At 44.3% G+C, this 15926-nt stretch overlaps 1 protein-coding gene across 3 annotated transcripts in view; it reads left to right on the forward strand.

Moving 5' to 3' along the window:
• Positions 1-218: 218 nt before the first annotated feature.
• RPS6KA5 (ribosomal protein S6 kinase A5) overlaps positions 219-15926 on the forward strand; it is a 189525-nt gene continuing 173817 nt past the window's right edge. The window contains exon 1 of one of the 3 annotated variants that reach the window (XM_055437370.2): positions 219-497. In XM_055437370.2, the coding sequence (XP_055293345.1) occupies positions 422-497 (76 nt within the window). In that variant the 5' untranslated portion in view covers positions 219-421. Of the gene's footprint in view, positions 498-1026; positions 1049-4977; positions 4998-15926 lie in introns of those variants that run through there. The other 2 variants (XM_088839364.1, XM_088839362.1) reach the window with 2 other exon arrangements.

The following is a 15926-nucleotide window of genomic DNA, read 5'->3' on the forward strand; positions in this document are numbered from 1 at the left end:
GCGGGGGTGGGCGGAGCAAACGCCGGCCTCACCAATCGGGTCGCTGGCGCTCGTCCCTCGCCTGCCGCCCGCCGAGCAACAACAGTTGGAGCCGCGGGGCGGGGCGGCTCGCCCGCGTCAGAAGGCGCTGCCCAACGAGGCCCGGCGCTGGCGGCGGCGCGCGCCCCGCGCCCAATCGGCGGCGGCGACTCGCGGGGCCGCCGACCTGCGGGCTGTGGGCGGGGCGGCCCCGGGGGAGGCGGGGAGCGCGCGGAGTGGCCGCGCCGAGCGAGCGGCGCCCGCCGAGGGGACGCGGCGGCAGCGGGGAGGCGGCTCGCCGCGGCGTCCGGGCTGCCGAGCGGCCGCGCCCCGGTCCAGGGCCCGCGGCGGGGCCGAGGGGCCGGGCGCCCGGGAGCAGCCCGCGGGCTCGGGCGGGCAGAAGATGGAGGAGACGGGCGGCAGCGGCGCGGCCGCCGGCGGAGGGCAGCTCCGCGTAGTCAGGCACGAGCTGCGGACGGGTGAGCGGCCCGCCCCCTGCCGGCCGGGCCGGGCGCGGGGTCCGGGGCGCGGCGGGCGGCGGGGCGCGGGGTCCGGGGCGCGGCGGGCGGCCGGGCGCGGGGTCCGGGGCGCGGCGGGGCGCGGGGTCCGGGGTCCGGGGCGCGGCGGGGCCCGGCGGCGGGCGTCCGGGGTCCCCGGCGGCCGGCCCGAAGTTCCCCGGGGTGAGCGGCGGGCCGGCGGGGCCGCGGGGCTGAGCGACCCGGCTGTGTTCGCGCGCCGTCCCGCCCGGGGACGCACCTGCCCCTCAGGCGTCTGTGAGGCGCGCCTTCCCCGCTGCGGGGCCGCGACGCTGAGCCCGGAGCGCGGCTCCCCGCCCCGCCGCCCTGGAGGGGCCCCGGAGGCGCCGGCGCCCTGGGCGCGGGGAAGGGGCGGCTGTCCCCGGCCGAGCGGACTGCAGCCTCAGCGCTGCAGGCACCGAGGGCTTCGCGTGCCATCACAGTCAAGTTCTGCGCCTGGCCTTGAGTCTCTTTCAAAGGTCTTTTGAGGAGGCTCAGTAAATTCGAAGCTCCAGGTAAAAGCGGCTGACTAGCCCCCTTACGGCGCTCACGCGCTGATTGTGGGGTCTCTCGAGTCGACTCAGCTTTATACTTGTTACTTTATTCCTTGTAGGTCTGGGTTGTTACTTACGGGAAACGCTTTTTCCGACTAATCAGTGTAGATTGGGTTTATATTTGTGGAGTCCAGTCCCCTGTTAGAGATCCTTTTTCATTTCTGAACAGATAATACATTTTAACGACTTGTTCATTATTTGCTATTAAATATTTCTGTGACTGTTTGTGAAGAATTTCGATTCAGCTGCTTTGACATCTCGGGATATTCTTTTATTGTGCGGGGACAGAGCTTATGTTCAGATTTCAGGTGTGTGCCTAGCACACCTTGTTATAATCTTGAACAGACTGCAGAGTTATACCTGTCACTGGTTCTTTTAGTTTTTGGTATTGCTGGTTAGCATTCCATTGAGCGCCAGTGTGGTGACTGAAGAGAGATGTCAAATGCATGTTTGCTTATTTCAACATTAACATTGGCTTAAAACAAAAATTTTTTATTTTTTGGTCAATATGAGTTTATTATGTATCTTGAGCCAGTTACTCCATAATTTTTTGGAGTTCCTAATGTAACTTGTGTGGGCTTGTTTGGTTTGGTTTTCCTCTCTCAGTTTAATAGACAACTGATGTTTTCAAAGGGCTATTCAATAATTTGTTCCATAAACATTTCATTTGTGTTAATGTCTGATCTGTGCCAGGCTCAGTGTCAGGTGCTTTCTGGTGTGGAGATTTTGAATTTCTTTTCCTTTTCTTACATAACGATTCACTGATTGACATATGTAGACTAGTGCTGTACAGCGAAAGCTGCTCAAAGTCGTGTGTCCTCCGCCACTGACCATGGTGCAATAAGCAGCTTTTTGCTGAATGACCAAGGAGCAACCTACTTGATTAGTAGTCAACCAACTGCTCAGTTTCTGGGTTTTGCAAACAATGCTAGTTTTGTAGAAAACAATGAGTACTGCTTTATTTTCCCTTCTCTACTAACTGTGTGAATCATCAGCTTCAAGTTTGCATTTTTAGAAATTTTTCTGATGGATGGTGAGATTATATTGAATTCATTAGTACTGTTAACTGTGAAAGGAACAGAACAGTCACTTTGATTTATTGCTGAATATTGAAACAACTGACCGGATACAGTGGTCAAAAACACTTAAAATACAACTTGAGAGATTCAGTCATCTTCTGCCAGCTGGGCTCCTGTCAGCATACACTGCTGTAAAAGGTGCTGCAGTAACTTGATCTGCCGCGGTCCCTTGCTTCTCAAGATGTGGACAAGCATATAGTCATATCAGGTCAGCAGTTGGTGATTCCTCGATTGTGCTCAACACCGTATTGTCTGCTGTAGGATGAACAGAAAGGCAATACAAGTCACGTGGAAAGACACGGAAAGTGCCTCAGTGGTGTAGACCAAGTGGCATAGCACAGCTGGATGCGGGATTGGAAGGAAAGACTCTGTGCTCAGTCGTGCCGCCTCTTTGGGACCCCGTGGACTGTAGCCCACCAGGCTCCTCTGTCCCTGGGATTTTCCAGGCGTGAATACTGAGAGTGGGTTGCCATTTCCTCCTCCAGGGGATCTTCCTGACCCAGGGATCAAACTCAAGTCTCCTGTGACTCCTGCACTGCGGGCAGATTCTAGACTTTGTTTTAAATCTGAGCTCTGCTAGTTACTAGCTGTGTAGACTTGGGCAGGTCACTCACTCTTTCAGACTCACTTCTCTCACCTACAGAATATGAAAATTGAAGGAGACTGTTGGGAAAGTGGTAAGCAGTTTGCTTGGTGCATCATAGGCTCTCAGGAGCTGTTGGTTCATGTAGGTCCAAAGATCACCCAATAACAGCATCTTTTCTTGAAGCGTGAAGGTTACTCCAGTGTCCCAAATCCTCATGTGGCGCTTGCCCTCTGCTGTGCTGCTCGGCTGTCAGCTCTTTCTGTAATGTCTTGCTGAGTGTAAACCCCTGTGATCCCCACTGCTTAGCAGTCTGTGTGTGTCTCTTCAACAACATTTAACACACAGAGCTGTAATAATTTGTCTGTGCTGGACTGTAAAGTCCTACCGTGTCCTTTATCCATTTTCAGCCCCTGGCATATAGTAAGTACTCACATGTTGGGTGAATTCACTGAATGCATGAAAATCCAGAACAAAATCTAAGTTTATTGTAGTCCCAGTATCCTGTAGATGTTCAGTTCAGTTCAGTCGCTCAGTCGTGTCCGACTCTTTGCGACCCCATGAATCACGCCAGGCCTCCCTGTCCATCACCAACTCCCAGAGTTCACTCAAACTCATGTCCATCGAGTTGGTGATGCCATCCAGCCATCTCATTCTCTGTTGTCCCCGTTTCCTCCCACCCCCAATCCCTCCCAGCATCAGACTCTTTTCCAGTGAGTCAACTCGTCACATGAGGTGGCCAAAGTATTGGAGTTTCATCTTTAGCATCAGTCCTTCCAATGAACACCCAGGATTGATCTCCTTTAGAATGGACTGGTTGGATCTCCTTGCAGTCCAAGGGACTCTCAAGAGTCTTCTCCAGCACCACAGTTCAAATGCATCAATTCTTCAGCGATCAGCATTCTTCACAGTCCAACTCTCACATCCATACATGACCACGGGAAAAACCATAGCCTTGACTAGACGGACCTTTGTTGGCAAAGTAACGTCTCTGCTTTTTAATATGCTATCTAGGTTGGTCATAACTTTCCTTCCAAGGAGTAAGCGTCTTTTAATTTCCTGGCTGCAATCAGCATCTGCAGTGATTTTGGAGCCCAAGAAAATAAAGTCTGACACTGTTTCCACTGTTTCCCCATCTATTTCCCATGAAGTGATGGGACCAGATGCCATGATCTTTGTTTCCTGAATGTTGAGCTTCAAGCCAAACTTTTCACTCTCCTCTTTCACTTTCATCAAGAGGCCTTTGAGTTCCTCTTCACTTTCTGCCATAAGGGTGATGTCATCTGCATATCTGAGGTTATTGATATTTCTCCCGGCAGTCTTGATTCCAGCTTGTGCTTCTTCCAGCCCAGCGTTCCTCATGATGTACTCTGCATATAAATTAAATAAGCAGGGTGACAATATACAACCTTGACGTACTCCTTTTCCTATTTGGAACCAGTCTGTTGTTCCATGTCCAGTTCTAACTGTTGCTTCCTGACCTGCATACAAGTTTCTCAAGAGGCAGGTCAGGTGGTCTGATATTCCCATCTCTTTCAGAATTTTCCACAGTTGATTGTGATCCACACAGTCAAAGGCTTTGGTATAGTCAATGAAGCAGAAATAGATGTTTTTCTGGAACTCTCTTGCTTTCTCCATGATCCAGCGGATGTTGGCAATTTGATCTCTGGTTCCTCTGCCTTTTCTAAAACCTGCTTGAACATCTGGAAGTTCACGGTTCGCATATTGTTGAAGCCTGGATTGGAGGATGCCAGTGACCATGAAAGCTAAAAATGAAGAGAAAGGGATTGATTAGATCAGTTAAATGCACATTTCCTGACACTCTGTTTTCTAGGCTAAATGGTACTAATACAAAAAAATGAGAAAATATCTTGCCCTCTGCTGGTCGGGGAGGAGGCAGTGTAAACCAGTAATTAGGATATATTGTCATACTATAGTAAGGGAAGGACGTACAAAGTATAAAGATAGCGAAGAAGAAGTTTAGGGCTTTTAGGTTTCAAATAATCAAATCTAACTGTCGAAGAACAGCAGCACAATAGAGGGATTATTATTGGAAGGATATTGGCTTATCTCATTCATGTATTCCTTATTTCATTACCTCTTAGGTACTGAGTTCCACATTATGTACTGGGGTTCCAGGACACGTGTGGTCTTCCCCCTGAAATGACAGGGTTGCGTCAGACATCGCTGGAACCAGGGACTGATGTTGCCTCTGTTGTCTGCATCTTGAATCTTTGCTTGTCTCTAGGTAATGGCTTCACTGCTGTTCTCCCTTTTCCACGTGGACAGAAACACAGCTGTTGACTGACCCTAAGTTTTAGGTCTTACAGCTCTAGGTACTGGAGAGACTGCCTTTTTTAATCAGCTTCAGGTATACAGATCTTAGGGAAGGACTTCAGTAGCCTGGCTTTGGTCAGCTGCCTACTTTCGGATTGTTCAGCTAAGGCCAGGGAACGGTGTCCTGATCTGCTAGCATGACAGCTACTCCGGGGAACATATGCGTGGGGGTGAGACTAGATTCTGACGTTTCCTTAGATGTTCATCGCTAGGAGAGAGAGCCTAACACTGAGGAGAGAGTCGGGAAAGGGGTATTAGTTATCTCTTGCTGTACAATAAGTGGTCCCAGAACTCAGTGGCTTAAAGCACCGGGATTCCGGTGGTTCCGGAATTCAGGAGTTCCTTAGCCTGGTGGTGTTGGCTCGGTCTCTCGTGAGGCTGTAGTCAGGGTTTTGGCCAGGACCGCATTCACCTGAAGAATCGTCTGGGGCCGGAGATGCCCTTTCGAGACTGCTCACTTGCATGTTGTGGGCAGGACGCTTCAGGTCCTTGCTCTGGCCCTCCCTGCGCAGCTGCCTGAGTGTCCTGCTGAGTGACAGCCGGCTCCCCTGGGACAGGTGATCGAAGGGAAGGAGCAGTGTGGAAGCTGCAGTGTCTTTTTTGTCGTTCTTGTTAAACAGCTTTTTTTGAGATATAATTTACGTACTATAAAGTCTACTTGTTTTTAGCGTACAATTCAGTCATTTTAAGTATGTTTATAGTTATACAGCCACCACCACAGTCTAGTTTTAGGGCTTCCCGTCACTTCCCGCCGCTCTGAAAGGAGACTTCTTACCCATCGGCCGCTCCATGTTCTTACCACCAGTCCTCCGTCCCGGGCGTCCGCCAGTTTTGCTCTCTGTCTGTGTGTTTGCCTAGGGATAGTTTATATTATGGAATACAATATCATAAAGTGTGATCTTTTTTAAAAAAATGTGTATTCGCTTGTACTTGGCTGTGTTGGATCTTCGTAGCTGCCCCGTCTTTCCTTTAGTTGCGGAGAGCGTGGGCTTCTCACTGCAGTGCCTTCTCTTGTTGCAGAGCTCTGGTTCTGGGGCACGTGGGCACACAGGCTCTAAAGGACAGGCTCAGTGGTTGTGGCGAATGGGCTTGTTGCCTCGTGGCATATAGGACCTTCTTGGACCAGGGATCAAGCCACATCCTCTGTGTTGGCAGGCGGAGTCTTAACCGCTGGACCACCAGGGAAGCACAGTGTGTGATCTTTTATGACTGGTTTCTTTCACTAAATGTGATGTTTTCAAGATTCATCAATTTCTAGTGTGTGTCAGCACTTCACTTTTTAAATTGACAGATAATATTCCATTGTATGGATATATCTTGTTTTATTTGTCCATTCATCACTTGATCGACATTTGGGTTGTTCCGACCTTTTGGCCGTTGTGAATAATGCTGCTGTGTACATTTGTGTACAGATTTTTGTGTGGACCTGTGTTTTCATTTCTTGGGTAGATATTAAGAGTGGACTTCCTGGATCACGTGGTGAGTCTCTGTTAAACTTTTAAGTTTTTCACCGTGGCTGCCCTGCTGTCCAGTCCCGCTCGCAGTGGACGAAGGTTCTGATGTCTCCACATCCTTGCCGTCACGTGTTTGTCTTTTTGCTTATAACTGTTCTCGTGAGTGTGAAGTGGTGTCTCCCTGTAGTTTTGATTTGTGTTTCCTAATGACTAAGGATGTTGGGCATTGTTTCATGTGCTTATGAGTGCTTTGTATATGTTTGGAGAGATGTCTGTTCAGATCCTTTGCCCATTTTAAAATTGGTTAATTTATTATTGAGATACAAATTCTTTATGTTTTGTAGATATAGATCACTTATTAGTATAGTTTAAATATTTTCTCCAAGTTTATAGGAGAAAATTATCTTTTTTTTTTTGGTGATAACCTTAGAAGTAGTACAGTCTCTTAATTTTGGTGCAATCCAACTTTTTTACTTTGTTTCTTGTGCTTTTGGTGTTGTATCTAAAAAATCATTGACTAAGATTACAAAGGGTTATATGATTTTAGCTATTGCATTTAGATTTTTGATCTATTTGTTGAAAGGCTGTTCTTTTCCATTTTATTTTCTCGGCACTCTTATCAAAAATCAATCAACTGTCAATATATGGATTTCTTTTTAGACTCTCCATTCAGTTCAGATGATTTTTTGTGTCTGTTCTTATGCCATCACCACACTGTCTTGACTATAATTTTTTGCTAAGTTTTGAAATTGGAAATGGTCATTTTTCCAACCTTGTTCTTTTTCAGAATTATTTCGGCTATTTTGGGTCCCTTGAGTTTCCATATGGATTTTAGAATTAGCTTGTCAGTTTTCATAAAGAAGCCAACAGTAATTCTGGTAGGGATTGCCTGAAATCTGTAGATCAATTTTGGGAGTATTGCCAACTTAGCATATTGAATCTTGTGATCCATGAACATGAAATGTTTGTCCATTAATTTAGATCTTCTTTCATTTTTTTAACAACATTCTGAAGTTTTCAGAGTGTATATTTACACTTCTTTTGTTAAATTTATTCCCACATACTTTATTTTTTTTGGTGCTACTGTAAAAATTATTTTCTTAGTTTAATTTTTGGATTGTTCACTGAAAACATATAGAGATACAACTTATTTTTATTAATCTTGTATCCTGCAACCTTGCTAAGCTAGTATATTAGCTTTAGTCTTTCACCATTAAGTATGAAGTTAGCTGTGGGATTTTCATAGATACTTTTTGTCAGATTGAGAAAATTCTCTTCTTTTCTTAGTTTGGGTGTGTTTTTCCTCTTTCCCAATGTAGCTTAAAAAAATATTTTTTTTAATGAATTTTTATTGGAGTATAGTTGCTTTGCATTGTCGTGTGAGTATTTTTAATCATGAAAAGGCATCTGTTTTTGCATTTATGGAGATAATTGTATGTTTTATTTTGTTTTATTGATAAGGTATATTAATTTTGGGGTGTTAAGCCAACCTTGTATTCCTGGGATAAATCCCACTTGAGTAATGTGTATAATTCTTTTTATATACCACACTGGATTCAGTTTGCTAGTGTTTTGTAGAGGATTTTTGTGTCTGTATTCACCAGAAGTATTTGTCTGTGTGTGTGTTTGAGAGAGAGCGAGCGCGATGTCTCTCTGGTTTCCCCAAAATGTGTCTGATTGGTTTCTGCCACCCGTTAAAGATTTTACCTATTTGGTTGCTGTCATTCACATTTAGAGCCTTCTAAGTAAAGGCTAAGAGAGGTCGAGTAAAGGTGTTCTATGGAATTTCTATGGAAATCTTGGTATAGACGAAAGTCAGGAGTGGTGATTTACTTTAAAAGATAATTCTGTTTTGTCAGAGGACTCATGATGGAATCCCATTGAAAAATAATTCTCTGATGCTCTTTAAATATGATTCCATTTATAATGATTTAATTTATACTTAGCTTTTTAGGAACATAATGATTATCTCCAACAAGATACTTTAAAACATTTGACTGACAGTCTTGGTAACCTGTGAGAACGGTGTGGCTCTCCTTCTGTATCATAGGTGTGTAGCTATATATCGTGCTTGTGTGTCCATATGTTTTTGACAGTACTTTCCCTCCACCTTTTCTTTTTTTTTAGTTTCCTCAACTTAAGAAGAGTAGGCATAACTTGTGCTCTATCTTTAGCTTTATGGGGATACATTGGGAAGGTCAGAAGTATAAATAGGATATTGATAGTACCCTAACTTAATTCCCTGGAGCTTAGACCTTACAAGAAAATCTGTTCTTAAGTTTCTATCACGAGTTTTAGAGACTAAGAAAATGATCTGTTTGGGCAAAGGAAGTGGAATCTCATTCCTTAAGTCTGGGGGGCTTCCAGTGTATTTTGTATTTGCGGGCCATAGGGAAAACCTTCTTAGGTGGCAAATCAGCTGTTGTATCAGACCTACCATTAATCTGTATACTGCAAAGCAGGAAAGAATCCTGAAACCTCAGATTCCTGGAGACACAAATGATCTGGTGGGCAGGATTGAATTCCTCCCCTGAAAAAGAAGCTGATGCTTGGTGAAAATTCCTCTGGGGGAGATCTGGCATAGTAACATCATGTGTTGACTGAAGCTTCACAATTAAACACGCTTTTAAGAGATGTCAATCCCAAACTGCAGTGGGAGGGAGGGGTTGTCACAGCTTTCTCCTTTGAGCTCCTGGAATGATTTTCAGACCTTGGTGCACCTCAAAGGTAGGAGTGCTCCTACATTGCTCTTGTTTTTCGGGGAAGATGAATTGAGTCTAAAATAGAACCTTGCCCTCACTATGTTTGTCTGTCGCAGTGCCCCTCTGGGTTCAGCTGTAGCTGTTCTTCCGAAAATCAGGAAAGTTCTCTGGACTTTATACTTCTTAAAGTTGTGAGTGAGCTGGCTGTCTCACTTATTTTTTTTTTAAATACTAAGTAGGCATCCTGCCCTGTGGCAGCAGGAGAATAGGGAGGTGAAGTTCCCAGATTTAGCCCAGGACTTGGTATTGCAGTTTTTAAATTTCACACTCAGGTTTTGGTATAGGTGTGCCTCTTTTTATATAGTGTGTTCCTGACAAAAAACTGTGTAAATAATATTTTTATATATCAAATTATTTGGAAGATGGGTGAACTTAGTACTTAAAACAATTCTATGATTAACTTGAAATTAAAGAAAAAACTTTTGAGTTTTCCATTTGTGGTTTTACTGTTCCTGTGTAAATTTGGTCTTAAAATGTTATTTTTCTGACACCATCACTACAGTGTGTAAATTGCCAGTAGCTGCAAACAAGTAAATTGATGGAGTCTTGTGTGGTAGACTGAATTAATACACCTCCTCCCCCTAACCTGCAAATATGTTTCCTCACATGACAAAGAGACCTTGCAGACTTAGGGGTGGGGAGTTCTGACGTGGGCGCAGTGTGGCCATAGGTCCTTGGGAGAGGGAGTAGGTGGATCCCAGAGAAGGTGTTCAGTTCAGTTCAGTCCAGTTGCTCAGTCGTGTCCGACTCTCCGCGAGGGTGGAAACAGGCGGGAGAAGGAGGTGTGGCAATGGCAGCAGAGACTGGAGCCGTGCCACTGCTGGAGGGGCCGGAGCCCAGGAGCACAGCGGGCGCTCCGTGAAGGACAGTCAGGCCCCTCGCGTGTCCAAGAGGGTGCAGCTGTCTGTCACCCGGCTGCTCTGGGGAGGCCAGCTTGAGACTTCTGAGCTCTGGAGCTGTAATAAGACACATTTATATTGTTCATAAACCATGAAGTTTATGTAATCTTTTACAGCAGCAATAGGAAACCAACACATCTTGCTTAAGACTGGATGAACCAAGAGATAATTTTGCCCCAGGCTTGGGTAACTGAATAGGATAACAGTGTGAAGCAATCAGTCATTTAAACAACCATTTAGTAGAAACTGGTAACAAATGTCTACACTTCTTAGAAGAAATCGGATGGTGTCCCCTCTAGGGAATCCCCAAGAAGACATTCCTTTCTGATCTGTTCTGGTTTTCTTGGAAGTGCTGTGAAGTGGACCCCCGGGGCAGGCCTCTTCCATCAAGTTGGTGGCTAGAAAGCTTCACTTCTCAGGGCTATGCCACATACAGCTGTGGCCTAGCGTGCATCTCGAGGCCTCTTCCTAGCGTCATCTTCAGCCTTCAGTCTTTCTTCCTTTCTTACACTTTAGTTACTTTCAATAATTTGTCCTGAGTCTTTTCTGGACCAAATTAGGTAAATATCTAATTAAATAAATGCATTTATATACAAACCATGAATAACACGGACAATGTGGAAAGACATTTGACTTTCTATCCAGTATTTTGTTTCTTAAATCTTTGTCATGTGCTGTTTGTGCTATTTTTATCTTTCTCCTAAGAAGGAAGAATTAGGTCTCTCATTAATTAATGGCATTTTAGAGTTTTTGAAAAGTATGTAGTGAGAAATCAGTAAAATTGAGGCATACTTTAAAAAACAAATGTTATTGGCAAAATGATGGAGGTCGTACACAGGGCTCTCTTTCCTATGTTAGTGGAATATCCCCTCAGTAATGGGAAAATTCAGGCCACTGAAGCAGTCTGTCCTCTAACCACATCAATACTGGATTGGAATGACATGTTTTTCCTACAGGAAAAACTATTTACAACATGCAATAAGGAAATGTCCTTCATATCTGAATGAATGATGTTGCATTGAAAGGGTGTGAACACTGAGTCTGAGCGGGAGATTTGCATTGACCCTTTCCCTGTGAATGTGCTCCTGCTTTTTTTTTTTTTTCCAAGGTTATAGATATTGTTTTATTTCTTTTATTTTTCCCTTGTTGTGATTTTCTGTTCCAAAAGTGCTAACTTCATTCTCACTTTCCATTCTCCCATTTTTCACTATCTCTTGCTCTCTCTTTCCTGGTTTCAACTTTCTCTTCATCTGAGCAATGTGTAAATTATTTTTCTTAGGTTCTAGATATCTGAGTATTTTTTTAATATCTATTTGAATTTTTAAAGTTACTGTATTGTGATCTTAAAGTATTCTCTATAAAACTTCTGCTCTTGTGTTTATAGATATGATTTAGTATGTGATCTTTTTTTGTTTGTTTGTTTATAGACCAGGTATATATACTTCAAAAGAAAAAGTAATCCATATTTGTGGATTACGAAATTTAGTTTAAGTCTGTTAGATGGACTGCATTCATTGTGTCTCGTTTTTTTCTACATCTTTATTTAATCTCTGTCTACTTGAATCTGTAACAGACTGATAAAGCTAAATTACTTTCTTCCTCTCAACAAAAACAAAAAAGCTTGTCTTTTTTTCATTTCTTGTGTATTTTTATAGTTTTTCTCTTTATGTGCTTGCAAGTCTTAGGTAAAACTTCTACTTAACACTGTGCTGTCCAGAATTAATCTGACTATTCCTTGGTTTGAATTTGACAGGTGTTTTCTGGTCCATGAATTCATTTTTAACTTCTAGAATCTTTCTGCTGAAGAAACATATCTTATGGGCAACTTAACAGAAACTTTAAAAAAAAATACAACCTTTAGAGAATTCCCTGGCAGTTCTGTGGTTAGGACCCTGCACTCTGCCATGGCCTGGATTCAATCACTGATCAGGGGACTAAGGTCCCACAAGCCACATAGCAGGGCCAAAATGAGGTGGAAAAAACACTTAAATAGCTTGGTAGGCCACTTCTTTTTTTGCCATGCCACGATACATGTGGAATCTTAGTTCCCCAACTAGGGATTGAACCCATGCCCCCTACATTGGAAGCATGGAGCCCTAATCACTGCACCGCCTGGGAAGTCTCTACTTACATCCATTTTTATAAACACCACACTGTGTTTACCGTCTGTCATCCCACTTTATGTCTGCTTGTCCTCCTTTTGATTTTTGATGTGTGTTTTGATAAATAATTGTTTTATACTTCATTTTCTGTCTTATAGAATTTTAAAAAGTAACTCTGATTCTTAAAAACTCATTTACAATCAATGACTGAGACATTCCATAAACCTTCTTAAAGCTACAATCATCTTTTTTTTTTTTTTACAGTTCATAACTTTTATAAATAAAATAAATGTACAGTGAATAAGTTCTCTGAAATATTTCAATATTTCTGCAGGTTTAGTAACATTGTAAAATACATTTCAACTAAAATTCACAAATCTAAAAACCTGTTAGGCATTTTTAGGCATTTTAAGATGGAAATGAAGACCAATGTTACATCGTAATATGCCAATTACAAATAGTACTTCAAATAGCAAATACTACAGTTTGTCCCAAACTTTAAAAACTATTCATGAACTCAACACTGAACTATTGATGGCTATGAGAATTGTTTCCTAGCCTTTTTGAAAATTTCAACCCATTTACGTTTAAGGTAATTATTGATAAGTACGATCCCGTAGCCATTTTCTTTATTGCTTTGGGTTCAAGTTTATACACTCTTTCTGTGTATCCTGTCTATAGAAGATCCTTTAGCATTTGTTGGAGAGCTGGTTTGGTGATGCTGAATTCCCTCAGCTTTTGCTTGTCTGTAAAGCTTTTGATTTCTCCTTCATATTTGAATGAGATCCTTGCTGGGTACAGTAGTCTGGGCTGTAGGGTATTTTCTTTCATCACTTTAAGTATGTCTTGCCACTCCCTTCTGGCCTGAAGAGTTTCTGTTGAAAGATCAGCTGTTATCCTTATGGGAATCCCCTTATGTGTTATTTGCTGCTTTTCCCTTGCTGCTTTTAATATTTGTTCTTTGTGTTTGATCTTTGTTAATTTGATTAATATGTGTCTTGGAGTATTTCGCCTTGGGTTTATCCTGTTGGGGACTCTCTGGGTTTCTTGGACTTGGGTGATTATTTCTTTCCCCATTTTAGGGAAGTTTTCAACTATTATCTCCTCAAGTATTCTCTCATGGTCTTTCTTTTTGTCTTCTTCTTCTGGGACTCCTATGATTCGAATGTTGGAGCGTTTAACATTGTCCCAGAGGTCTCTAATATTGTCCTCATTTCTTTTAATTAGTTTTTCTCTTTTCCTCTCTGTTTCATTTATTTCTACAATTCTATCTTCTAGTTCGCTTATCCTGTCTTCTGCCTCTGTTATTCTACTGTTTGTTCCCTCCAGAGTGTTTCTGATCTCATCTATTGCATTATTCATTGTATATTGACTCTTTTTTATTTCTTCTAAGTCCTTATTAAATCTTTCTTCCATCTTCTCAATCCTTTTCTCCAGGTTATTTATCTGTAACTCCATTTTGCTTTCAAGATTTTGAATCATTTTCACCATCAAAATTTGAAATTCTTTATCAGGTAGATTCCCTATATCTTCTTCTTTTGTTTGTGTTGGTGGGCAATTATCTTGTTCCTTTACTTGCTGGGTATTTCTCTGCCTCTTCATCTTGCTTATATTGCTTTGCTTGGGGTGGCCTTTCCCTCTTCTTGCAGTTTGTGGAGTTCTCTTTATTACGTAGTTTCTTCGCTGTGTGTGGGGTTGGATGGGTGACTTGTCCGGGTTCCCTGGGTAGGGAAGCATGTGTCGGTGTTCTGGTGGGTGGAGCTGGATTTCTTCTCTCTCCTTTAGAAGACAATGGGCTGCTTTTCTGGGAGCCTGATGTCCTCTGCCAGCATTCAGAAGTTGTTTTGTGGACTTTGTTCAAATGTTCTTTTGATGAATTTGTGGGGGAGAAAGTGGTCTTGCCATCTTATCCCTCCGCCATCTTGTTTCTTCCTCCCCAGAACACTGGATTCTTATATTCCACTTGGTCGTGGAGTATCTCTTCCCAGCTGCTCCAGCAAGGCGCAGCCGCTGTACCTTACCTTGGACGAGGGGTATCTCCTCAAAGCCGCGCCTCCTGCTTTGAATGTAGATCAGCTCCTCTCGGCCCTCCTGTGCCCAAGCAGCCACCGCCTCCTGAACGTGGTACAGCTCCTCTCGGCCACCGCCCTAACCCTGGGTGCGGGGTAGCTCATCTCAGCCACGATTCTGCACGTGGTCGGTTGTGCCGGAGCCGGGCGTCTCCCGCGTCTGCGCCACCGGAGCCGGGCGTCTCCCGCGTCTGCGCCACCGGAGCCGGGCGTCTCCCGCGTCTGCCTGCCCCTGCTTTTCCTTTATACCAGTGTCCTTTGTAAGGAGACATCATAGTTAGGACTGGAGTAGGACAGATCTAATGGATGCATAAATCAGATGCATAACTGTGATGTGGTTTTGTTGTGTACAAACTGGGCAAACCAGCCGCAGCTTTATGCATCCATTAGGGGCTTGCTGCTCCTTGTGTGTCTGGCACTGTAACAGATGCTGGATTTTTGCAGGGAAGAAATTAGACACAGCTGCTCCCCTTGTTGAACACATCTAAGAGACAGACCTTCCCCTCGTAACCACGCGGTTGACCATAGGCTTGCAACTGTGATAAGCCATGAGGTCGTGCGGATGCTGTGAGAGGGTCTGAGGGCGGCCGGCCTCCTGCGGGGGGGAGCGTCTGTGTGTCGGGAGTGTCCAGCCAGCCCTGCTGTCGTGTGGCGCTGCGCGAGGGGCGGGCAGCGAGGTGTTTCTGCCCGAGGCAGCGGCAGATGGCCCTGGAGCGGGGAGGGCTTGCAGCCCAGGTACCAGACGGAAGGCCGTTGTGGCCCGAGCTTGTGTCCAAGCAGTAGAGCCGCAGGAAGTGCGCTGAGAAGGTATCTAGGCCGGTGGGCGGGCTCTGTGGGTTGTTCAGGTGTCACCCTGACTGCAGGGCGAAGCTGCTGAAGGATTTTTCAGTGGTTAGTTTTGCACTGTTAAAAAAATGGCTTCCTCGTGTGAGGAGCATGGTAGGAAAGAGTGTCTGAGGGGAGACCAGTTTGGAGGCTCTTGCGGAAGTTCAGGTGCAACTACAAGTTGGGATTGGGTAACGATTAGAAATTAAGAATTGTGAAAGTATTTGAGATATGTTTAGCAGAATATATCAGCAGAACTTGGTGTGGTATTGATATGAGATTTTCGGGCTGGAACAAACATATGTTTGAAGGCACGGTTTGTTCAGATGGTGTATTAATTTTCAGTTGCTCATGACATATCACTACAAACTCAGTGGCTTGTAATAGCACTCGTTCATTAGCTTACAGTTTGGTAGGTTAGAATTCTCCACGGCATGGCTAACGTCAAGATGACAGGCAGATGGGACTTGCTGGTGGTGCCGTGGTAAAGACTCCACCTTCTCATGCAGGGGGCACAGGTCCAGTCCCTGGTTCAGGGGCTGAGATCCCACATGCCTTGTTGCCAAAAATACCAAAACAGAACAGAAGCAATAGTGTAACAAATTCCATAAAGACTTCAAAAGTGGTCCACATCAGAAATCGTAAAGGAAACAGATGGTAGCCAGCCAGAGTTCTTGTCTGGAGGCTCTAGGAAGAGACCCACTTCGAAGCTCGTTGCCGTGGTCAGCT

This window comes from Moschus berezovskii, chromosome 9 (assembly GCF_049115385.1).
Source record: "Moschus berezovskii isolate FMDL1 chromosome 9, NW_MosBer_1.0, whole genome shotgun sequence".
NCBI classification, from domain to species: Eukaryota; Metazoa; Chordata; class Mammalia; order Artiodactyla; family Moschidae; genus Moschus; species Moschus berezovskii.